Below are 25,840 nucleotides of genomic sequence, written 5' to 3'. Positions count from 1 at the left end.
GCAGCCATTACAAATAGAGAAGTAGATCTACACAGTGTGAAAAGAGCTCCAGTACATACTGTTGGAAGAAAAACAAAAAAGAGAGGCAGACTAATACATATAGTATGATACTATTTATGAATTTTTTAGCCTCACAAAACAACATTTTGTTTTTGAATGCAAAGAGGTCTAGAAAGACACAAAAACATACAAAAGTGATTATATTTCTGAGAAGATGATAAAGAACTAAGTTCAAGAATTTAGCATTTTGTATAATCTTAATATATATAATAAAACTGAGTAGTAAATTGCATTAAAACTAACTCAAATTTCTTATAGTATTCGTATGTTTCTTTCAAAAGTTTGTTCATTCTCTTTTTTGATCTAAAAAGAATGGAGACTTAACACATAGATTCAAGCAAAACTCTACGGTTTTGATCATCTTGTCCATATTAAAAATCATGGAAAAACCCAACCTGGAGTTAAGCAGAAAAAAATAAACCCCAGAACTGAGAATGCATAAAAGACAAAGAAAGTCTTGCTATATAGAAAATATGGAAAGCATTAAATCAAGCATCCTCATCAAACCCCTTTAAAGACCCCTCTGCCATTGCGTCCACAAAAAGATACAGCACCATTAAAGATAAGATTCAGCGTTTCTTCAGCCCCAAGTGCAGGTGTGGCAGGAAACCTAAGAATGAGATAGGTCATCAAAGAGATATGAAGAAGAAGGAGGAGGAAAAAAAGAAAGAAAATGAAAAACAAACCAAAACAAAAAGTGTACCGAAGAGAGAAAAAAGAAGTCTGGAACAGAAAGAGCGTTAGTGCCTACTAACCTAAGAGTCACATAGTTGCTCCAGCACAAAAGAAATTGGCAGTCTATATTTGTAGAACAATTTACCAAGCATTTCTACATCCATTATGGAATAGAATCTTTGCAACAACACAGTGAGTAGTTATTCCATTTTACAGAAAGAAACTGAAGTTCTGGGAAGGTAAAGGAATTGCCAAAAGCTGCATAGCTAATAAGTGACAGAACTGGGGTCTTTGGACTTCAAGCCCAGTGTTCTTTCCAATACCCTACTATTGCTATAGACTGTCCCTCGAATTGCTACTAATTTTCAAATAACCATGAAAATTTCAAGAAGCAAATGTATTATCAACACATTTATTGATGTTTACATGGTAAGCTATTTTTCTTTCCTCTAGAAAAGCCAACTATAAAAAAAAATACCTGATTCATTCTTTCAAAAACAACAGAATGTTGTAGAGAGCAGTGGACGGGAGGGGAGTTCTGTTAATAAAAGGCAACATGAGGGAGTCTTGTGTGATGGAGCTGCTTGGTGTCTTTAATGTGGTGGTGGACACACAAACCTGCATGTGTGATAGAACTATATAGAACTTAATACACCCACAAATGAGTATAAGTAAAATTGTGGAAATCTGAATAAAATCTATAGATTTTATCAATGTCAATACCCTGGTTGTGATATTATACTATAGTTTTACAAAATGCTACTGCTGGAAGAAAGTGGGTAAATGATACATGAGATTTAGCTGTATTTTTTGTTATAACTGCATGGGAATACACAACTATCTCAACAAAAAAATTCAATCAAAAAATCAACAGAATATTCATATCACCAACACTGATTTTGAAACAGATCAGTGATATTGTATAGAAATATGAGAAGACATAATGCAGTTATTCAAAGCTGACTTCTTTATAGTGGAACTGGCAGAGCCCTTACCCATGAAATTTGAATTTTAAAAATTATTATTTCAAGCCTGAGATGATAATTTTGAATGGTTTTTGAAGACATAATACCTTAAGAGTGAGACTCAGATCACCCTAGTCATGCAAATGATAAACCACTGGTAGAAGGACGAATCAGGAAGAGGAAGAAAACAGTCTTTTTGATTTAGAACAAAGGGCTATTTAAGAATTCCATCTCATGACCAACAGGCACATGAAAAGATGCTCAACGTCGCTAATTATTAGAGAAATGCAAATCAAACCTACAATGAGGCACCACCTCACAACGGTCAGAATGGCCATCATTAAAAAGTCTACATATAACAGATGCTGGAGAGGGTATGGAGAAAAGGGAACCCTCCTACACCGTTGGTAGGAATGTAAGTTGGTGTGGCCACTATGGAAAGCAGTATGGAGGTTCCTTAAAAACTAAAAATAGAGTTGCCATCTGATCCAGCAAGCCCACTCCTAGGCATATATCCAGACAAAACTATAATTCAAAAAGATACATGCACCCCTACTATTCATAGCACTATTCACAATAGCCAAGACATGGAAACAACCTAAATGTCCAGTGACAGATAAATAGATAAAGAAGTTGTGGTACATATATACAATGGAATACTACTCAGCCATTAAAAAGAATGAAATAATGTCATTACAGCAACATGGATGGACCTAGAGATTATCGTACTAAGTGAAGTAAGTCAGAAAGAGAAAGACAAATACCATATGATATCACTTATATGTGGAATATAAAATATGACATAAATGAACTTACCTACGAAAGAGACTCACAGACGTAGAGAACAGACTGGTAGTTGCCAAGGGGGTGGTGCAGGATGGATTGGGAGTTTGGCATTGGCAGATGCAAACTATTATATACAGAATGGATGAACAACAAGGTCCTACTCTATAGCACAGGGAACTATATTCAATATCCTGTGATAAACCATAACAGAAAAGAATATGAAAAAGAATGTATATATGTATAACTGAATCACTTTGCTGTACAGCAGAAATTTACACAACATTGTAAATCAACTACACTTCAATAAAATAAATTTTAAAAAAAGAATTCCATCTCAAAACATCAACTGACATAAAACTAGAAGTGTAATCCAATTGCTCTGTAAGACAATTTGAGAATTATGATGATAATTATGGGATGTACCAAGAATTGTCCAATAATAACACTAATCCTAATAGCTACTATTTATCAAGCATATCCTATGTGCCTGGCATTAAGCTGGCTGCTTCACATAAACGATGGAAAATCCTCACAACAACCCTGGGAAGTAAAATATGGACGGATCTAATCTAATTTACTCAAGGTCACATAATTAGAAAGTGGCAGAGCTTGACTTTAAATTCTGACTCTAAAGCTTGTGTGCTATTTGCTGCTCCATAATACATAGGAAAGAAATACCTCATCTTGATAGTCTGGTGCATGACTCTAGGGTGAGGGAAAAAATTATATCCAGTAGTATAAAACTATCACTGTTATTATACTAACCTGCTTGTAAGTTCCATCTAGCAAGGTGTCCAGGTGTTGGAGAGGAGCAGGTGTTTTATCTTTGAACCTTGTTAACAGCCGGCGTTGAATGGCCCGAAATTGTACAGCTCTTTCAGATAAGAGTTCTTCTAATTTTTCACCATTTATCCGCAACTACAATGAAGAATTTCTTTAATTCAGGTTAAATGTGCACAACAAAACGTGTCTAAGGATACTGGCAATGCCAATAGAAGTTTGAAAAGAGTAAAGAAGAAATTTAAGTGTGTTACAGAGTTAAGAGAATTAAAAGTGTGATATTTGATACATGAATACATAGATGATACAGTGAAATAGGTCAAATGGAAATTTAGTAAAAATGGCGCAGTTGTCATTGGGGTAAAGATAGATCATTCAATAAATGTTTGTGATAACTGATTAAATACATAAGGGAAAAAAGGAATAAGGATTTTTCCCCCAGTCTTTACAGCAAAATCAATTGCAGAGGAATCAAAAGTTTAAACACAACAAAGCATTAGAAAATTATATTTTTAAAAATAATCTTAGCATGAGACAGATCTTTATAAGTCAAAAGTCAAAAGCCACACATACGCAAACACACACACACCCCTGATAAATTACTAACTAAAACAATTTTTTTTAATTCTACATGGTTAAGAAAAAAAGTAGAGAAAAACATTATAAGTAAAGTGATAAGACAAACAGCAAACTGCAAAAAATAATAGTAATAACCACAGAGACAAAAAAACATGCCTATAATATCTAGAAAGCATCTACAAATTGATAAAAAAGGACCACAACCCAAACAAATGAGTAAGAAAAAGAGCAACAATCCAATAGAAAAGTGGGCAAAATTCACAGAAAAGTTAATACAAATAGCTCTCAAACATACAGCATTTGACCTGGCAATCCCACTTCCAGGAATTTATCCTAGGGGTGAGCTTGCAAAAAGTAATGTACACACAAGGATATTCATTATAGGATTTTTTCTGTTGCTATTATAGTAAGATAATGTTAATAATCAAAATACTCATCAATAGAGGAACAGGTTGAATAAATAAAGAGGACTTTGCAGGACCACCAGGTACTGATAAGCAATGCTAGCCAAAGATGCATTGAATGAAACAAAGCAAAAAAGAAATACAGAATATCATTCACTTATTTTTTTTAATCTATATAGTAACATAGTTGTGACTGCATAGAATAGTTCTAGAAAGGTAACAAGAAATTGTACACCAAAAATTGCCTCCAAAGAGGAGACTGAATAGTGGGAGGATGAGAATCAGAAATGACTCTTTTCAGTATAACTCTTCTCATAACTTTTGAATTTAATATTATTAAAATAAAGAAAGCTAGTCAAAGTCATAGGGAACACTCCATGAACCCAGATCATGTGAACTGCTAATTCAACTTAACAAAACAGTCATAACTAGTTCTGAAGTAAATACCATATTCAAAATGTTCAGAAATCAAACATATTATAATTTACATTTCTGATATCAAACCAAACTTCCTTACCTTTTCAGTGCATGTATGGAGAACAGACACATGATTGGAAAAAAAACTTGGAATTTTATTAACTTCTTTTAACCCCAGTTTCAGAAGCATTAAGTAGCTAACTAAATCAAAGAATATTCTCTTGAAGGAAAAAAAAACCTTTCATTACCAAAAGTTAAGTGATATAACAACTAAATTTTTAAAAAAGAATATTAGAGTTATCAATAATTCACCCTTTTAATTGTATGATTTCCTGCTATAATATTTTATTTCCTCAATTCATGAAACAAAATATTTTTTAAATATTCTCAAAACTGAGACATCAGCCAGGTTATCATTCCTTTGAACGTGTAACAAAACAGCAGTGATTGAAATGTTTTCACGTCAGAATTTCAACATTTAACAAATATTTATTGATCTTAGTGCCACACAGTGTTCTAGACTCTAGGAATTACAACAATGAATAAAACAGACAAAAATTCCTGTTTTCATGGAGCTTACACTAAGCGACACTTAGATTCCAAAAACCACCTTGATTCAAAGTTTAAAGTCATATTAAAAAAAAATAAGTGGAGCGGGGCCAGAGAGCAAAGGAAGTATAAGCAAGCCCTTTCTAACTGTGTAACAAAAGTGCCTATAGTTCACCACATTCCCCAAGTCCCTCCCCAGAAAGGAAATGTCCCTGAGGTAGAAACTCCAGGGATTTACTAGCCAGCAAATAAGGCGGGGAGGAGGGAGGCGGACTGTATGTCAAACATAGTCAATTAGAATCTAATATTTTCGATTTTAAATATTACAAATAGGTAATTAGTATAGTCTTTCTGTGGACTGTCTTCCATAAGTCACTGGACCCCAGTTTTGCACAGTGAAGCAGGAATTTCTTAAGATATATTCTAGAGAATTATAAAGGTTCTCAATACTTAGCGTACCTAAACATATTTCCCGAACTATTGATTTTGGTGCCACAATTTGATCAAAGTATACTGTCCTATACAATATTATCAGCTTAGATGAGGGAAGACCCAAATAAATTCAATTTATTTGATAATGACGTGTTATCTGCAATTGGATGGTATGCACTGAAATTTTCCCTTTATGTTCACACTGTATTCAAAGAAGTCTTTATTTGTAGGTTAAAGTCAATGCTCTTAGAATGTTCAAGGGACTGAACATTAAGTAGAATGTTCATGTGAATGACAATTTACATGACGTATTCTCTCTCTCACTCTCTCCCTCTCTCTCTCTCTCTCTCATCCTCTCTCTCACTAACACACACACACACGCGCATGCACACACACACATGCACCATAGTTTACAAATTGAAATGCAAAAACCTATTGATTCCTTAAAAAGTAGCCACTCTAGGGAACCAATGTTTCCTTAAATAAAGTACAAACTTGTTCTGAAATTCCTCTTTGTAATTCCCTACACGGTCTACTTATAGGCAAATAAGAAGAGCCTGGTGAATTTTTTTTTAACACATGGGACTTAAAACAATGACTTTCATTGTCCAATTTTTTTCACAAAACATGACTCCTGACTATTTCCAAATATCAAATCAATCTTCAAAGGATGAAGATTTGACACCCTCAAGATACTCAAGAGAATCTAACACAGGCTCTGAAGGTACTTCCAAAGAAGAAATGCAAACATATCCAGGCAACAAAGTCACTGTCAGATCTCATTAATTTAGACATTTAATCATTCAGCATTTACTAAGCACCCATTGTGCCAGATACTGGAGAATATTTTATGTGATTAACCCTCATTCAGAGGCAGAAGTTCTGGTGTGCTTGTTAAAAATGAAAAGGAAAAATCACTTTACTTTATAATCACACCTCATTTATGGCCTGCTAGAATTAGTTAGCCAAATGGCTGCCAATAAGCTCAAATAGTTTTAACACTGGGTTATTGGGGTCAAAGGTTAAATCCCCATGTGGGAGAATTAAACCAGCTCTGTTCTGAGGCCAGACCACAGCTCCAGGCAGCCACTCTGTAAAAGTCTGCAATTGATCACAAACTGGGCAAGAGGGCAGGAACAGATTCACAACCCCACCAGCCACATAAGAATAACAACTTGACGTACACGGCCTAATAGCATGTATACTAGAATCCTTACCTCTATAGCATCTTTCTTTCATATATTGAAAAATTACAGATGATACGGGTTATGATCATACACACCTCAAAATGATGATCGATCAACTCAAAATATTCTTGAAGGGGCATAGATCCAGAAAAAGAACATGCGAAATCTTTGATTCCCTGTTTTTCAAAATATTCCTGAAGGCGGATAATAAGCTCATTTGTTATGAGCCAAAGATCCTCAAATTGTTCACTCTGGATGCGATATCGTTCTAAGGAGAAAAAATAATTAAGGAAAAGGCTTATTAACACATAATTAGTAGCTGAAACTACATGAATTATCACTAACTCTGACATGAATGCCAAAAGGACAAGGATTTCTTTTTTGGAATATAGATACAATTTCTACTGGCTTAATAAAAATAATTCTGGGGCTTCCCTGGTGGCGCAGTGGTTGAGAGTCTGCCTGCCAATGCAGGGGACACGGGTTCGAGCCCTGGTCTGGGAGGATCCCACATGCCACGGAGCAAATGGGCCCGTGAGCCACAATTACTGAGCCTGCGCGTCTGGAGCCTGTGCTCCGCAACAAGAGAAGCCACGACAGTGAGAGGCCCGCGCACCGCGATGAAGAGTGGCCCCCGCTTGCCGCAACTGGGGAAGGCCCTCGCACAGAAACGAAGATCCAACACAGCCATGGATGGATAAATAAATAAATAAAATAAAATAAAATAAAATAAAATAAAATAAAATAAAAATGTTTATTAAAAAAAATAATAATTCTGCCTTATCGTGATTTTCTGCATCAACAACTTAACATTTTCAAAGCTCATTCCAAAGGTATGTGGTCACAGCAGCAAGCTGCACAGTCCTTTTAACTATGTATCTTATAATAGGTTTCAGTATGGTAAAAACACAAAATTTGGATCCTTCTAAAAAGAGCTTTACTCAAAAGGTAAAAAACAAACAAACATAACAAAAAAAAAGGTAAGAAAACAGCCATTGCAAAAGTACAACCTGGTATCATTAGTCTGTTTCAAAAAATTGATGTGAAATAAAATTTATTCTATAGAAAGCCCACATCCTGGACACAGTAGCCAGCTTAAATCCCTGTAATCGTAATCAAAGTTTTCTATTTTTCTAATAGTTCTTTCATTTGAAGAGAGATTTTGCAATAAGACCCTTCCCCAATTATAAACCTTGGTTCCCTCCGTTCCCTGACACATCAGCTCCAAGACAGCCAAAGTCTTGTCTATCTCCTACCCTGATGATGATGACAATGATGATGACAGCAGTGACAATAACCACATCTATGGTGAGAGCAACTACGATAAGAGCACCAGCTATGCATCAAGCACTATTAACTACAACAACCCATTTTTTATAAGAAGGAAAACCAGGCACAGAGAATTTCAGAGACTTGCCACAGGTCACAAAGCAATTTAAATGTCAGACCTATAATTCATGATATATATCCTTCTTCCCCAATTGTCTAAACTCTACCTATTCTTCAGGATCTGGCTTCAGTCTCACCTACCCCAAGAAACCTTTATTTCTCTACCATCTGTAGAAGCCTTATATGTGCCAATCACTATCTAAAGCACTTCACATTCACTCTCTTGTTTAAACCTCAACAGCCCAATAGGCTACTGGCTATATAACAATAGCCCCATTTTACAGAAGAATAAATCTAGTGACAGAAGAGTTTAAATAATCTGCAAGGTCACCTAGCCAGTTAGTAACAGAGCAGGGATTGGAACTTTAGCAATTAATCCAAAGATTATCTATCAATTTTAAGCACCTCATAACATTGCATTTCTCTGAATTTATATAGAGAATTCTACAGTTTACTATGCACTTAATACATACAACCATGTACCCTTATTTAACTTTCCAGATGATTATATTCAGTCTCTGCAAAAAGACTGTACACTTTTTGAGATCAAAGTTACCTATTTTATTTAGTTCACCATTTATTGAACAACTATTATGTGCAATTTCATAGAGAAAGAAATGTTGGGGGTACAAAAATTAACTTAGTCTTTTTGCTTAAGGAGCTTAAGGTAATACGATACGTGCATGTGAAATATTTATTTATATTCCCCATGGTACATTGACAAATTCTATAAATATATTACCTCTTTAAATTGGTTTTTAACTTCAATTTGTCATCCTCAGCCAGAATTCAAGAATATATCTGCTCTCATTCCCCTAGTCATACTCTTTTCACTTCTATAAGGAATAAAATACACTGAGTATGCCTGCCATGGTGCATTGCAAACACCCTGGTATTCTCTGCTGTCATATCATTCCCCTTGGAGCTTCCCCACTCTTCCCCTCACTCCAGTCTTTTTGTTTTTTTTTTTTTAACATCTTTATTGGAGTATAATTGCTTTACAAAGGTGTGTTAGTTTCTGCTTTATAACAAAGTGAATCAGCTATACATATACATAAATCCCCATATCTCCTCCCTCTTCTGTCTCCCTCCCACCCTCCATATCCCACCCGTCTAGGTGGTCACAAAGCACCGAGCTGATCTCCCTGTGCTATGCTGCTGCCTCCCACTAGCTATCTATTTTACATTTGGCAGTACATATAAGTCCATGGCACTCTCTCACTTCGTCCCAGCTTGCCCTTCCCCCTCCCTGTGTCCTCAAGTCCATTCTCTACGTCTGCGTCTTTATTCCTGTCCTGTGCCTAGGTTCTTCAGAACCTTTTTTTTTTTTTTTTTTTACAATCCATATATATGTGTTAGCATACAGTATTTGTTTTTCTCTTTCTGACATACTTCACTCTGTATGACAGACTCTAGGTCCATCCACCTCACTACAAATAACTCAATTTCGTTTCTTTTTATGGCTGAGTAATATTCCATTGTGTATATGTGCCACATCTTCTAAGTGTCAATGGACACTTAGGTTGCTTCCATGTCCCGGCTATTGTAAATAGAGCTGAAATGAACATTGTGGTACATGACTCTTTTTGAATTATGGTTTTCTCAGGGTATATGCCCAGTAGTGGGATTGCTGGGTCGTATGGTAGTTCTATTTTTAGTTTTTAAAGGAACCTCCATACTGTTCTCCAAAGTGGCTGTATCAGTTCACATTCCCACCAACAGTGCAAGAGGGTTCCCTTTTCTCCACACCCTCTCCAGCATTTATTGTTTCTAGATTTTTTGATGATGGCCACTCTGACCGGTGTGAGGTGATACCTCCTTGTAGTTTTGATTGGCATTTCTCTAATGATTAATGATGTTGAGCATTCTTTCATGGGTTTGTTGGCAATCTGTATATCTTCTTTGGAGAAATGTCTATTTCGGTCTTCTACCCATTTTTGGATTGGGTTGTTTGTGTTTTTGATTGAGCTGCACGAGCTGCTTGTATATTTTGGAGATTAATCCTTTGTCAATTGCTTCATTTGCAAATATTTTCTCCCATCCTGAGGGTTGTCTTTTAGTCTTGTTTATGGTTTCCTTTGCTGTGCAAAAGCTTTTAAGTTTCATTAGGTCCCCTTTGTTTATTTTTGTTTTTATTTCCATGTCTCTAGGAGGTGGGTCAAAAAGGATCTTGCTGTGACTTATGTCATAGAGTGTTCTGCCTATGTTTTCCTCTAAGAGTTTGATAGTGTCTGGCCTTACATTTAGGTCTTTACTCCATTTTGAGTTTCTTTTTGTGTATGGTGTTAGGGAGTGTTCCAACTTCATTCTTTTACATGCAGCTGTCCAGTTTTCCCAGCACCACTTACTGAAGAGGCTGTCTTTTCTCCATTGTATATTCTTGCCTCCTTTATCAAAAATAAGGTGACCATATGTGCATGGGTTGATCTCTGGGCTTTCTATCCTGTTCCATTGATCTATATTTCTGTTTTTATGCCAGTACCATACTGTCTTGATTACCGTAGCTTGGTGTATAGTCTGAAGTCAGGGAGCCTGATTCCTCCAGCTCCGTTTTTCTTTCTTAAGATTGCTTTGGCTATTCGGGGTCTTTTGTGTTTCTATACAAATTGTGAAAGTTTTTGTTCTAGTTCTGTGAAAAATGCCATTGGTAGTTTGATAGGGATTGCACTGAATCTGTAGATTGCTTTTGGTAGTAGAGTCATTTTCACAGTGTTGATTCTTCTAATCCAAGAACATGGTATATCTCTCCATCTGTTTGTATCATCTTTAATTTCATTCATCAATGTCTTATACTTTTCTGCATACAGGACTTCTGTCTCCTTAGGTAGGTTTATTCCTAGGTATTTTATTCTTTTTCTTGCAATGGTAAATAGGAGTGTTTCCTTAATTTCTCTTTCAGATTTTTCATCATTAGTGTATAGAAATGCAAGAGATTTCTGTACATTAATTTTGTATCCTGCTACCCTACCAAATTCGCTGATTAGCTCTAGTAGCTTTCTGGTAGCATCCTTAGGATTCTGTATGTATGGTATCATGTCATCTGCAAACAGTGACAGCTTTACTTCTTCTTTTCTGATTTGGATTCCTTTTATTTCTTTTTCTTCTCAGATTGCTGTGGCTAAAACTTTCAAAACTATGTTGAATAACAGTGGTGAGAATAGGCAACCTTGTCTTCTTCCAGACCTTAGACGAAATGGTTTCAGTTTTTCACCACTGAGAATGATGTTGGCTGTGGGTTTGTCATATATGGCCTTTATTATATTGAGGTAAGTTCCCTCTATGCCTACTTTCTGGAGGGTTTTTATCATAAATGGGTGTTGAATTTTGTTGAAAGCTTTTTCTGCATCTATTGAGATGATCATATGGTTTTCCTCATTCAATTTGTTAATATCGTGTATCACATTGATTGATTTGTGTATATTGAAGAATCCTTGCATCCCTGGGATAAACCCCACTTCATCATGGTGTATGATCCTTTTAATGTGCTGTTGGATTCTGTTTGCTAGTATTTTGTTGAGGATTTTTGCATCTATGTTCATCAGTGATACTGGCCTGTAGTTTTCTTTCTTTGTGACATCTTTGTCTGGTTTTGGTATCAGGGTGATGGTGGTGGCCTTGTAGAATGAGTTTGGGAGTGTTGCTCCCTCTGCTATATTTTGGAAGAGTTTGAGAAGGATATAGGTGTCAGCTCTTCTCTAAATGTTTGATAGAATTTGCCTGTGAAGCCATCTGGTCCTGGGCTTTTGTTTGTTGGAAGATTTTTATCACAGTTTCAATTTCAGTGCTTGTGATTGGTCTGTTTACATTTTCTATTTCTTCCTGGTTCAGTCTTGGGAGGTTGTGCTTTTCTAAGAATTGGTTCATTTACTTCAGGTTGTCTATTTTATTGGCATATAGTTGCTTTTAGTAATCTTTCATGATCCTTTGTATTTCTGCAGTATCAGTTGTTACTTCTCCTTTTTCATTTCTAATTTTATTGATTTGAGTCTTCTCCCTTATTTTCTTGATGAGTCTGGCTAATGGCTTATCATTTTGTTTATCTTCTCAAAGAAACAGCTTTTAGTTTTATTGATCTTTGCTATTGTTTCCTTCATTTCTCTTTCATTTATTTCTGATCTGATCTTTATGATTTCTTTCCTTCTGCTAACTTTAGGGTTTTTTTGTTCTTCTTTCTCTAATTGCTTTAGGTGTAAGGTTAGGTTGTTTATTTGAGATGTTTCTTGTTTCTTGAGGTAGGATTGTTTTGCTATAAACTTCCCTCTTAGAACTGCTGTTTCTGCAACCCATAGGTTTTGGGTTGTCGTGTTTTCATTGTCATTTCTTTCTAAGTATTTTCTGATTTCCTCTTTGATTTCTTCAGTGATCTCTTGGTTATTAAGTAGCGTATTGTTTAGCCTCCATGTGTTTGCATTTTTTACAGACTTTTTCCTGTAATGGATATCTAGTCTCATAGTGTTGTGGTTGGAAAAGATACTTGATACGATTTCAATTTTCTTGAATTTACCAAGGCTTGATTTGTGACCCAAGATATGATCTATCCTGTAGAACATTCCATGAGCACTTGAGAAGAAAGTGTATTCTGTTGTTTTGGGATGGAATGTCCTTTAAATATCAATTAAGTCCATCATGTTTAATGTATCATTTAAAGCTTGTGTTTCCTTATTTATTTTCATTTTGGATGATCTGTTCATTGGTGAAAGTGGGGTGTTAAAGTCCCCTACTATGACTGTGTTACTGTCGATTTCCCCTTTTATGGCTGTTAGCATTTGCCTTATGTATTGAGGTGCTCCTGTGTTGGGTGCATAAATATTTACAATTGTTATATCTTCTTCTTGGATTGATCCCTTGATCATTAGGTAGTGTCCTTCTTTGTCTCTTGTAATAGTCTTTATTTTAAAGTCTATTTTGTCTGATATGAGAACTGCTACTCCAGCTTTCTTTTGATTTCCATTTGTATGGAGTATCTTTTTCCATCCCCTCACTTTTAGTCTGTATGTGTCCCTAGATCTGAAGTGGGTCTCTTGTAGACGGCATATATATGGGTCTTGCTTTTGTATCCATTCAGCCAGTCTATGTCTTTTGGTTGGGGCATCTAATCCATTTACATTTAAGGTAATTATCGATATGTATGTTCCTATTCCCATTTTCTTAATTATTTTGGGTTTGTTATTGTAGGTGTTTTCCTTCTCTTGTGTTTCCTGCCTAGAGAAGTTCCTTTAGCATTTGTTGTAAAGCTGGTTTGGTGGCGCTGAATTCTCTTAGCTTTTGCTTGTCTGTTAAGGTTTTAATTTCTCCATCGAATCTGAATGAGATCCTTGCTGGGTAGAGTAATCTTGGTTGTAGGTTTTTCCCTTCCATGACTTTAAATATGTCCTGCCACTCCCTTCTGGGTAGCAGAGTTTCTGCTGAAAGATCAGCTGTTACCCTTATGGGGATTCCCTTATATGTTAGTTGTTGCTTTTCCCTTGCTGCTTTTAATATTTGTTCTTTGTATTTAATTTTTTATAGTTTGATTAGTATGTGTCTTGGCGTGTTTCTCCTTGGATTTATCCTGTATGGGACTCTCTGTGCTTCCTGGACTTGATTGACTAATTCCTTTCCCATATTAGGGAAGTTTTCAACTATAATCTCTTCAAATATTTTCTCAGTCCCTTTCTTTTTCTCTTCTTCTTCTGGGAGCCCTATAAATCGAATCTTGGTGTGTTTCATGTTGTCTCATTGGTCTCTAAGACTGTGCTCAATTCTTTTCATTCTTTTTTCTTTATTCTGCTCTGCAGTAGTTACTTCCACTATTTTATCTTCCAGGTCACTTACCTGTTCTTCTGCTTCAGTTATTCTGCTATTGATTCCTTCTAGAGAATTTTTAATTTCATTTATTGTGTTGTTCAGCATTGTTTGCTGTTTAGTTTTTCTAGGTCCTTGTTAAATGTTTCTTGTATTTTCTCCATTCTATTTCCAAGATTTTGGATCACCTTTACTATCATTACTCTGAATTCTTTTTCAGGTAGACTGCCTATTTCCTCTTCATTTGTTTGGTCTGGTGGGTTTTTACCTTGCTCCTTCATCTGCTGTGTGTTTCTCTGTCTTCTCATTTTGCTTAACTTACTGTGTTTGGGGTCTCCTTTTCACAGGCTGCAGGTTCATAATTCCCATTGTTTTTGGTGTCTGCTCCCAGTGTCTAAGGTTGAATCAGTGGGTATGTAGGCTTCCTGGTGGAGGGGACTAGTGCCTGTGCTCTGGTGGATGAGGATGGATCTTGTCTTTCTGGTGGGCAGGACCACGTTGGGTGGTGTGTTTTGTGGTGTCTGTGACCTTATTATGATTTTAGGCAGCCTCTCTGCTAATGGATGGGGTTGTGTTCCTGTCTTGCTAGTTGTTTGGCATAGGATGTCCAGCACTGTAGCTTGCTGGTTGTTGCGTGGAGCTGGGTCTTAGTATTGAGATGGAGATCTCTGGGAGAGCTTTTGCCGTTTGATGTTACTTGGAGCCGGGGGGTCTCTGGTGGACCAATGTCCTGAGCTTGGCTCTCTCACCTCAGAGCCACCAGCCTGACACCCAGTCAGAACACCAAGATCCTGTCAGCCACAGGGCTTCAGTGTCTTTTTCATCCCCCCTCCTTTCACCTTCCTTCTCTGCCCTCCCTCACTCCAGTCTTATTCTGAATGTTGGTTTCTGCCCATGGTGCTGATCAGATGTTTTCCTCATTTCTCCTCATCAAAGATAGTAGGACCAAGGTCAGATATAACAATTTTACCTTTCTTTGTAAATGTCACTGAAGGTTTAATCCTTTAGAAGAAGGATAAAGAGAGCACAATTATGGAGGGGTGTGAGTAGAGAGGTAGAAGGGAGAATGCTGATGACAAAGTATGCTAGTATTAGGATCCTCTAAATCTGGAGTCTTACCAAAGGTAAGCTTGGGGTCCAACACAGTAAACCCAGACTGGTATTTATTCACTCTTTCATTCATTTATATAAGTCAGTGCAAGATGCTGGGGATAAAATCAGCAAGAATGGGAATAAAGCAAGAGCCTCTGCTCTCACGGAGCTCACCTTCGACCTGGGAAGATGGAGTGATGGGGGAAGAACAAACATGGCTTCTGCCATCACTGGGTCAGGGATACCCCATTAAGGTTGACTTTGCCACAAAAGTTCCAGGGCTTTCCCCCAGTGATATATAACTATTTTCAAGTATGTGACGGTCTATCACACAGCAGAAGGATTAGACAATAGCAAGGGAGCTGCAAAGGGCAGAAGGCACGATAGAATTATATCTTCAAGGCTGTCACTTCCACCTACGGCATGTCAGCCCATGCCTCCTTCAGCTGCTTTTCTGATCCCACCTACTTCATGTGGGCTTCTTACACCATCTTGTGGGCTTCCTCAGACAGGCTGGCCATCAGTAACTCCTCCAGCTCCTGTTCAAGGTGTTCCCACACCTCAGACAGCTGTTCATGGCCCTCATCTTTCAGCCTCAGCTCCTTCTGGGCAGTGTGAGCTCCTTCTTCAGGGCTCAAAGCCCCGCCCTTCTTGCAAATCTCCATGGAGATCCTGCAGGAATGCCTGTCAAGATCATTAGAGAAGAGCTACCTCCAGGGTTCATCATACTGAACAAGATCCTTTACTACTCCCAGATTCTGAGATCCTGAAAGTGAGACAACACACTGCCTCATTGCAGTCATTTCCTCTCATGTATACGTACCTTTTAATAAAATACTCAAAACGGTGCCTAAAATATATTAGGTGCTCAATAAATGCTATCCATTGTCATCGTTCTCACCATTATTTCCTCAGGGCTATTATAAACTAAAGAGCAGGGCTTCCATAATAAACTTCATAAGACCCACATAGAACCTAACCCAGTAACATTCAAATAGCAGATATGAAAAAAAAAGCGGCCTTAATAAAATGTGTTTTCCTTAGGATAGAATTTATTGTCATTTTAGATAGAGCTGTAAATTTTTACATAAATATTACAGCGCTGATATTTCAAAGGAAATTTAATTCATTTAGGTCCTAGAAGGATTTTGAATAGGCTTCCACATACAAGTAGAAAAACCTGGGGTAAAGCCTAAATATACATAAAGAATAAAATTTCTTATATATAAAGTGAAATAGGACTTCCCTGGTAGTGCAGTGGTTAAGAATCCGCCTGCCAGTGCAGGGGACACGGGTTTGATCCCTGGTCCGGGAAGATCCCACATGCTGCAGAGCAACTAAGCCCATGAGCCACAACTACTGAGCCTGCGTTCTAGAGCCCGTGAGCCACAACTACTGAGCCCGTGTGCCACAACTACTGAGCCCGTGTGCCACAACTACTGAAGCCTGCACGCCTAGAGTCCATGTTACGCAACAAGAGAAGCCACTGCCATGAGAAGCCCATGAACCGCAATGAAGAGTAGCCCCCTCTTGCTGCAACTAGAGAAAACCTGTGTGCAGCAACGAAGACCCAATGCAGCCAAAAATTAAAAAATAAAATTTAAAAAAAAATGAAATAAAACTACAGAGGAAGTTATCCATTCAGCTACAATTTTTCAATACAAATGAGTCACAATTTACAAATCTTAAAAGAGATGCACATAAACAACTGGGATTATTATGACACATTTTTTAAAAGAACTATGTCATCTGGCCCAAGATGCGAAAAATATACATCTCAAGATACCTGAATGAAATGATGGAGCAAGCCATGGGGATATCTGTGGAAACAGCATTCCCAGCCAAGTGAACTGTGAGTGCAAAGGCCCTGAGGCAGAAATGTGCTTTTAGGAACACTGAGGAAGCTAGCATGGCTGAAGCTGAGTGAGCAGTTTTTATGCTGCACTATAACGAGATAATACACCGGTTTCTATTAAATCACCTACGTAGGTACTGCAAGAAAATCTCATAATAAGGCATATTCTGGTATGTCCTGGCAAGTTTGTCCACCAAAAGTTAGTTTTATTAGTTAAGTTTTATTTAAAAGTTAAACATTTTATTAGAATTTATGACTGGGGGAAATATGGAGAGGATTCTCAGCCAAATACCAACCAGTACCCCAAGCTCAGCTGTCCACTGGCTGAGCTGATGCTGGGGAAAGACAAATCCAATTAACACCTATTCTAATGCCTCCGAGGAAGTGCTGGGTTTAGTCCCCATTCACAGCTTACACTGGGCATGGGTGTTTCATTAAGGAGAGCAGGGGATGTTGTGGGATAGCCAAGAAAGGCAGTGGTGCCCAAAACTCTTCCCCAGAGAGGGGAAGTGTTTATCTCTGCTACCTACAGCTGGAGCTCCTTCCTCACTCCTGGCAGACAACAAAATCCCTAATCCGACAAAATGATATGTGGGCAAGTCTAAACATTTCCCTTTATCTTTTATCTAGATTTGAATTATCTGAACAGAGGCCTGTGAACTCTCTGAGAAACCCATCTCAATCCCCTGTACTGGGCAATGACTTCCACTTTCTAAAGATAAAGTAACAGAGAAAAGTCGTGTACAATAGGTTCAAAGGAAAGAGACAAATGAGAGAAATGAAATGCAATTCCCTTTACAAAATAGCCATAATTCAAGACTATCTTTATTTGATAGTCTCAAAAAGATTCAAAGTTACTCTGCACCTACTCATTCAATTCAAAAGATATTAAATGCTAAGTGCTGGGGAAACAATGGGGAACAACACATACTGGTCCTGGTCCTCATCCTAGTGAGAAGGGCAGAAAATAAATAAGTAAATAACAAATAAATAGTTAAAAGTTATGAAAGGACTATGATGCAGATAAAAAGGGTGCTGTGATAAAGACTAATGGGTAAAATAGTTTTTATATTATTTCATATAATACAGCAGCTAAATAATACTAGCAGCTAAAATTTCACGAGCACTTACAATGTACCAGGAAATTGCTACATGCTTTTTAGGAATTATCCCATTTGATTCTCACACATTATAATTGTACTATTTTATCTCTGTTTTGTAGATGGAAAAAACAGGCACAGTAATTTTTTCAAAGTCATTCAAACGAACTCTAAGCCAGAGCCTGGAGCCCACACTCCTAACCATTTTGTGCATAAAGCTTGGAGCTTAAGGATGGGCAGAATAGCCCAGGTAGAGGGAATGGCAAGTTAAAAACTTCATGGTAGAAAAAGTCAGACATGTATCAGGAACTGAGAGAAGGCCAGAGTGAGGAAGAGAGTGCCCATAGATGAAGCTGGATGTTAGGCTAGGCCAGAACATACAGGGAGACCTATAAGGGTTGGTAAAAGTTTGGATATTATTATAAACACAAAAGATTTTAAGCCGGAGAGTGGCATGATATAATTTGTAATTGTTTGTTTCCTCGTTTTTATTACAAGAACTGCCGAGTAGAAAACGAATTGGAAAGGGACAAGATAGACTTAGAGTTAGGACATTATAACCATGACCAAGGTAACAGATGGTGGTAGCATATATAAGCAATTAAGGGTATCACATTAGGAAGGAAATCTCCAGTTTCTCAGGTCTTATCCCTGAGCAAAACTTAAAATGTAGTAAATTATTAAATCTATGACTTCAGTACAAATAAATCATCCAATCTTCAATTTCTTCATCCACACAAAGGGGAAAATAAAACGTACCTCACAAGGTTGGTATGGAGATCAACTATAGTGTTATATGGAAAAGACCTACACAAGCACAATTTATCTTGGTATTATAAAATTTAGATCAAGCAAAATTAGATGTTCAAAATACATTGGCTGAAAAAATTAAAACTTTGATACAAAAAGTGTGGAATGAAGTGAGTAAAAAATCTAAAGCTCAATGAAAAATTTAAATATAAATAAAATTCTATATATCCAGCAGGTATTTGCTATAGCCTGAATGTTTGTGTCACCCAAAATTCATATGTTAAGTCCTGATACCCAATGTGATAATACCTGGATATGGGGCCTTGGGGAGGCGATTATGTCATGAGGATTGAGCCCTCATGAATGAGATTAGCACCCTTATAAAAGAGACCCCAGAAATCTTTGTTGACCCTTCTGCCATGTGAGGACACACTGAAAACTCAGACATCTGTGAACAGGAAGCAGGCCCTTACCAGAAACCAAATCTACTGGTGCCTTGATCTTGGACTTCCCAGCCTCCAGAACTATTGGAAATAAATTTCTGTTGGGTAAAAGCCACCCCAGTCTATGGTATATTTTAGTAACAGCCCAAATGGATTAAGATAGTACTCCACTGTGATAAACTATAATACATGAATGTCACCAAACAACAAAAAAGTAAAAATCATAATAATAAACATTTAAATAGTGTGATATTTTCTGTAACTTTAACATTTGGGCCTCAATTATTTTCTTATTCATCAACACATGCGGGGGTGGGGGGCAGGAACAAATGTTTTAAAATAAAAAAACACCATCAGACTTGGGATTTAAAAATATAAACACAAGGGACTTCCCTGGTGGCACAGTGGTTAAGAACCTGCCTGCCAATGCAGGGGACACGGGTTCGAGCCCTGGTCTGGGAAGATCGCACATGCCGCAGAGCAACTAAGTCCGTGCGCCACAACTACTGAGCCTGTGCTCTATAGCCCGTGTGCCACAACTACTGAGCCCACGTGTCACAACTACTGAAGCCCGCACGCCTAGAGCCTGTGCTCCGCCACAAGAGAAGCCACCACAGTGAGACGCCCGTGCACCACAACGAAGAGTAGCCCCCACTCACTGCAACTAGAGAAAGCCCGCACACAGCAACGAAAACCCAACACAGCCATAAATAAATAAATAAATAAATAAATTTATCTTTAAAAATAATAAATAAAAATATAAACACGATATCTGCAAGTTGATTTTTTTTCAGATTACCAAAAATCAACAAGAATCAATGAGTTGAAGATTTATAAGGCATTATTTTGATTATTAAGCATATTCTCAGTACTAGTACTCCCAGGTAGTTAACATTGCCCTGGAGACTTTCCAGAGTACGCATTTCATGGAAAGGAGAAATGAAAATTTCTGTTTGCAATATAACATGAAAGAAGAAAGTTGTATTATAAAATATATCTTTACAATATGGTAATTAAAATAGCTGCCAAAATGAACATTCAATTTATTGTTTTATCTCTTTTCCTTTGCATCTTGTAATAGCAGCTCAGTGGAAATAACCATTTCAGCCTCCAAATGAAATAAATTTGGATGATTAGAACCCAGTCAATTGTCATTGCACCCTACTACAAATGGAGAAAATAATACATTTAACTAAGCAGGGCACAAAAGTGCATAATGTCAGTCTCTATTCATGTCAGAACATCTGAAGTTCATCAATATAAATAATGTTTGTATCCATATCATAAACAAAGCATCAATATAATTTATGATCTTTGGAAATTTTAAAATGTGAGATGGAAAAGCAGATGAATGCTTTTTAAACCAAAAGTTGGAAGAAATAATAGAAACAATTTCAGTAGATACTAGTATAATATTCTACATATACAACCTCTTCAATATTAGTAGAAACTGGGGATGGTTTCTGTAAACTTACTTTGCAAAAGGCTTTTTCCAAGCAGATTTATATAATATTCCCATTGTCCCTTGATACTACTGCTAAGATGTTCTAAGATAAATATTAATAGTAATATTATATTGATGAATCACTGTACACATTAAAGCACTCACAGTGGCATGAGGTGGGTGTCAGGTGAGTTTAGATTTGATCATGACACTTGTCCCTAAATTTTTTGGCTTTATTAAAGGACTATCACAGAGACCCTACTCTATGAACTTCCAGGCACAGAAGAAAATTTACTGATCTCTAAAAACCCCACACTTTATCAAGCATCTGAAGATAACTTTTTCTCTTTATGGAATGCCCTCCACCTAATAATCTCCTATTCATTCCTCAAGATCCTTCACAAATAAAATCTCTTATGGAATCTCATTCCTTTGGACTCCAACAGCAGCTAAAGTGTGCTTCTGTAAGCACATCAAGCATTCTGGTATCAGTTCGCTACCTGTTTGTCTCTCCCGTTAGCACAGAAGCTCCACAACAGCCACGACAGTCTCTATATCTAATACGTCTGCTGAATGAAAAATGAACAAAAGCACGTGGTCTACCCAGATGGAGTGGAGCAAGACTCTCACTTTCCTTGTTCTGAAGATATTTTGTTTAACACAGTTCAGGATCACATATGCTTTCTTTTGACAGATGCAAAACAAAAGGCTTTTTCAAGGCCCAACCCTTATTCACGTACATGACTACAATTCTTTCATTATACCTGAAAACAAAATAGTCAAAATGGATAAGCAAAGGACTTTTAAACTTGACCTTGTTCAATTCAATCACTCTTTCTAGCATGTTAAAATCTTTCAGGATATTGAAATGTTTAGTATATTAGTTATCCTTTCCATATCCCAAAGGCCTACCTGAGGCAACATAAATTTGCTATTTGCAATTGCTTAGCCCTACTTGTGACACTGAGAAGATGTATTTACTCAGCACTCATTGCTAATTACCAATTTAGCAGGGTACAGAAGTCTAAATTGAAAATCATTTCCCTCAGATCTTAGCGAAAATTTTTCCATTGTCTTCTAGCATCTAATGATTTTGATGTTAAATGCCGTCTTGATTCATGTTCCTTGAGTAGATTGTTTTTTCCTTTATAATCTTTGAAGATATGCTCCTGATTCTTAGTGCTCTAAAATTTCACAATAATATATCTGTATGTATTTCTTTTTCTCTTTCATTGTGCTAACATCAAATAGGCTCTTCCAATATCCACAACTGAGACATTTCATTTCCTAGAAATCCTTGTTTCCATTGGTTTTCTCTCCATCTTCACAACCCACTGCCCCAGTGTCACACCTTGCCTGATGAGCCTCTCATCAGAATCTGCAGTCTCTCTGAACGCTTTACATCAGCACTTCATTCATTCTCTGACCACCACCTTTTGTTCTTCTGGTTCACTTGCTCTATAACTCCTACTACTTCACTTCTTCAACCTTATCAAGGCTTGTGATCCATTGAACCCATTAAATTCTCACCATGTATCAGTTTTCTCTACTTTATTTCTCTTAGATTTAGTAGTCCATTATTACAGTGATTCTCATAAAAATATTTTATCTGAAATTCTCTGTTTCAAAATCCCAGCCCTGACTTTAGTTGCTTGGATACTGATAAACAAATCACTGCCAGGCAAAATCGTCTAAGGATGACTGGCTTCACTTCAAAATTCAGGATCTCAGACTTCAACATTGCCTTATATTTCATGAGTTTGCTTTCTTATTCTTCAAGACATCAGTGTCATGCCTTTTCTTTTTCAAATTTAGACATCATCAAAGCTCCCCTATCTTTCCATCAACAAATCTACAGAATCTCCCTGGACCTACATCTTGTCACAGTAAAGTTACAAAAGGCCTGTCCTTCAATTCTCCTCACCCTCCAGGCTCTGCATCCCACCCCTTCTCTCCTTCTAAAGGACTTCATTGCTTTGTGATCCCCTTCTTCCTGATCATCAGCCTCTCCCATTAATTCAATCATTTCAATTGCTATTCAAACATGTTCTAATACTGCTCATTTAAAAACAAAACCCACAACTCCTTCCAGCTACATTTTACTTCTGAATTACTGAGTTTGGTTGTCCAATTCTTACTGAAAATGCTAGATACTAAATTAGAGTGTGTAATACTAGACACTCTAAATTTATCCTTGGATTAAGCTGCAGCTTAGACTGTACTGCTTTGGGCTCATACAGAATTATACCTAGTAATTGCATTTTGTCATTATTTTTAAAGCTTTATGAAATTTGTTACTCATAAAGTATAATTATATAAGTATAACAATTATAACTATAAGAATAAGCTATGGAGACATTATTGAAGAAGCTATCTTTATGATATTCAGAAGAGAAACTTCATCCTGGACTCAGCATCAGTAAAGGCTGTGCATCTCCTGAACAATTGATTTGATTTGATCTTATGAACATTCTGAAAATTGGAACTAAAATGCTTTCTTGTTATTTTTAGACTGCTAGCATCTTATTGATTCTGCAGTATAATCTTTTTCTTATCTTTATTAATTTCCTGCTCTTATTTTCTCTCTCTGTTCCTTCAACTGTTTACTTTCTCCTTTCATATTTTGGAAATTTTTATAATTTATATATATACTTTAAATCCATTAAAAAAAAGGAACAAGGCAAAGTACAAATAGATATAGTAGAGAAAAAGACAAAAATAGATATATAAGAAAGATCAAGAAAAGTATGGAGACAAAAGGGGCAGGAAGGAAGAGGGAGAGAGAGGAGGTAGTGTCTGTTGTGCGAGGTAATAAATCACAAAGTGGATCTGGATCTTAAGAGAGTGCCATGGCAGGAATATATAAGTATTTAGTCAATAGCATATTTCTTCTGAAATTTCATTGTACTGAATCAGTAAAAATAATTGACTTCCATGTAGAAATATTCTATAATTCTGATTATAAAAATATTTGATTTCACAAAATGTGACCTACTGGTTATTTTTAACAAGTTTATAGAGGTAGCACTGATATACAAAGAATGTATATATTTAATACACACAATTTGATGAATTTGGACATATGTATATACCTGTAAAACTATCACTACAATCAATAATATACATAATTAGTAATGTAATATACATACATATATACATATATTAGTATATATTACATACATATATTAGTAATACACATACATTAAAAAGTAATATACATATCCATCACCTGTCTTATTATTTTCAATTTAGGTCTGTGGAAATCATTTTCAGAAATTTCGCTAGTGTAGAGTATTTTTCCTACATATTTTTATGTTCAATGCATTGGGATTTTTCAGAATTCACATAATAAACTCTAATTACATTGAACCATTACTTTCTGAAATTAAAAACTTATTCAGCTCCCCAGAGAAGGTGACTGGATACCTGAGCCAAAGAGCTGCATTCACTTTTCTCTTGTCTGCTCTGACTGATCTACACCAAATTGAACTAAAATTACCGCATAGTACGCTTCAAGACTGGTTGATTATCAAGCAGGTTTTAAAACCCACATAAAACACTATCCACGATCAAGGACAACTATATATGACATATGTAGCATTTGACTGTTTGCTAGGGAAAAAATAGTGGGTTCTTTCCATATGTAGGGTTTTTCTGTCCATGCAGATTTCAAGACAAAAGATTGTGTGACTTTCATAAAAAAGAAAAATGCCAAACAAATTGGATACAAATTACTTCATTCCTTTCTTGGGTATGAATGCACTGATAGAGCAGTAGGGAGCACCAATATCTGCCTAGACTCTGGAAAATTGTACTTCCTTATTTTATTTTTTTATTGGAGTATAATTGCTTTACAATGTTGTGTTAGTTTCTGCTGTACAATAAAGTGAATCAGCTATATGTATACATATATCCCCTCCCTTATGGACTTCCCTCGCCCGCTGCATCCCACCCGGCTAAGTCATCACAGAGCACCGAGCTGAGCTCCCTGTGCTATACAACAGGTTCCCACTAGCTATCTATTTTACACATGGTAGTGTATTGATGTCAAACCTAATCTCTCAGTTCATCCCACCCTCCCCTCCCCCACCATGTCCACACATCCGTTTTCTACATCTGCGTCTCTAACTCCTGCCCTGCAACTAGGTTCATCAGTACCATTTTTCTAGATTCCATATACATGCGTTAATATACGGTATTTGTTTTTCTCTTTCTGACTTACTTCACTCTGTATGACAGTCTCTAGGTCCATCTACATCTCTACAAATGACCCAATTTCATTCCTTTTATGGCTGAGTAATATTTCATTATATATATGTACCACATCATCTTTATCCATTCATCTGTCAATGGACATTTAGGTTGTTTCCATGTCCTGGCCATTGTAAGTAGTGCTGCAATGAACATTGGGGTACATGTGACTTTTTGAATTATGGTTTTCTTAGGGTATATGACCAGTAGTAGGATTGCTGGGTCATATGGTAGTTCTATTATTAGTTTTTTAAGAAACCTCCATACTGTTCTTCTCCACAGTGGCTGTATCAATTTACATTCCCACCAACAGTGCAAGAGGGTTCCATTTTCTCCACACCCTCCCCAGCATTTATTGTTTGTAGATTTTTTGATGAAGACCATTCTGACCGGTGTGAGGTGATAACTCATTGCAGTTTTGATTTGCATTTCTCTAATAATTAGTGATGTTGAACATCTTTTCACGTGCCTCTTGGCCATCTGTATGTCTCCTTTGGACAAATGTCTATATAGGTCTTCCGCCCATTTTTTGATTGTGTTGTTCGTTTTTTTTTTTTTAATTAATTTATTTTTGGCTGCATTGGGTCTGGTCTTCGTTGCTACGAGGGGGCTTTCTCTAGTTGCAGCGAGCGGCGGCTACTCTTCCTTGTGGTGCACGGGCTTCTCATAGTGGTGGCTTCTCTTATTGTGGAGCACGGGCTCTAGGCACGTGGGCTTCAGTAGTTGTGGCATGCAGGCTCAGTAGTTCTGGCTCTTGGGCTCTAGAGTGCAGGTTCAGTAGTTGTGGCACACAGGTTTAGTTGTTCCGTGGCATGTGGGATCCTCCGGACTAGGGCTGGAACCAGTGTCCCCTGCATTGGCAGGCGGATTATTAACCACTGTGCCACCAGGGAAGCCC

At 36.9% G+C, this 25,840-nt stretch overlaps 1 protein-coding gene across 14 annotated transcripts in view; it reads right to left on the bottom strand.

Moving 5' to 3' along the window:
• The window catches only part of BBS9 (Bardet-Biedl syndrome 9), a 471,319-nt gene that overhangs the window by 221,829 nt on the left and 223,650 nt on the right, over positions 1 to 25,840 (bottom strand). For all 14 annotated transcript variants that reach the window (XR_014266409.1, XR_014266410.1, XR_014266411.1 and 11 more), the window contains 2 exons: positions 6,930 to 7,102; positions 3,252 to 3,404 (listed from right to left, as the gene is read on the bottom strand). Coding sequence is in view for 9 of the 14 variants with exons in the window: in XM_082471759.1 (XP_082327885.1) it covers positions 3,252 to 3,404; positions 6,930 to 7,102 (326 nt within the window). In the remaining 5 variants the exon portion in view is untranslated. The remainder of the gene's footprint in view (positions 1 to 3,251; positions 3,405 to 6,929; positions 7,103 to 25,840) is intronic.

The sequence above is a fragment of the Balaenoptera physalus genome (genome assembly GCF_965194825.1).
Source record: "Balaenoptera physalus genome assembly, chromosome: 8".
Lineage (NCBI taxonomy): Eukaryota > Metazoa > Chordata > Mammalia > Artiodactyla > Balaenopteridae > Balaenoptera > Balaenoptera physalus.
The sequence above is the reverse complement of the archived record's forward strand: the minus strand, read 5'-3'. Positions and strand labels throughout refer to the sequence as shown.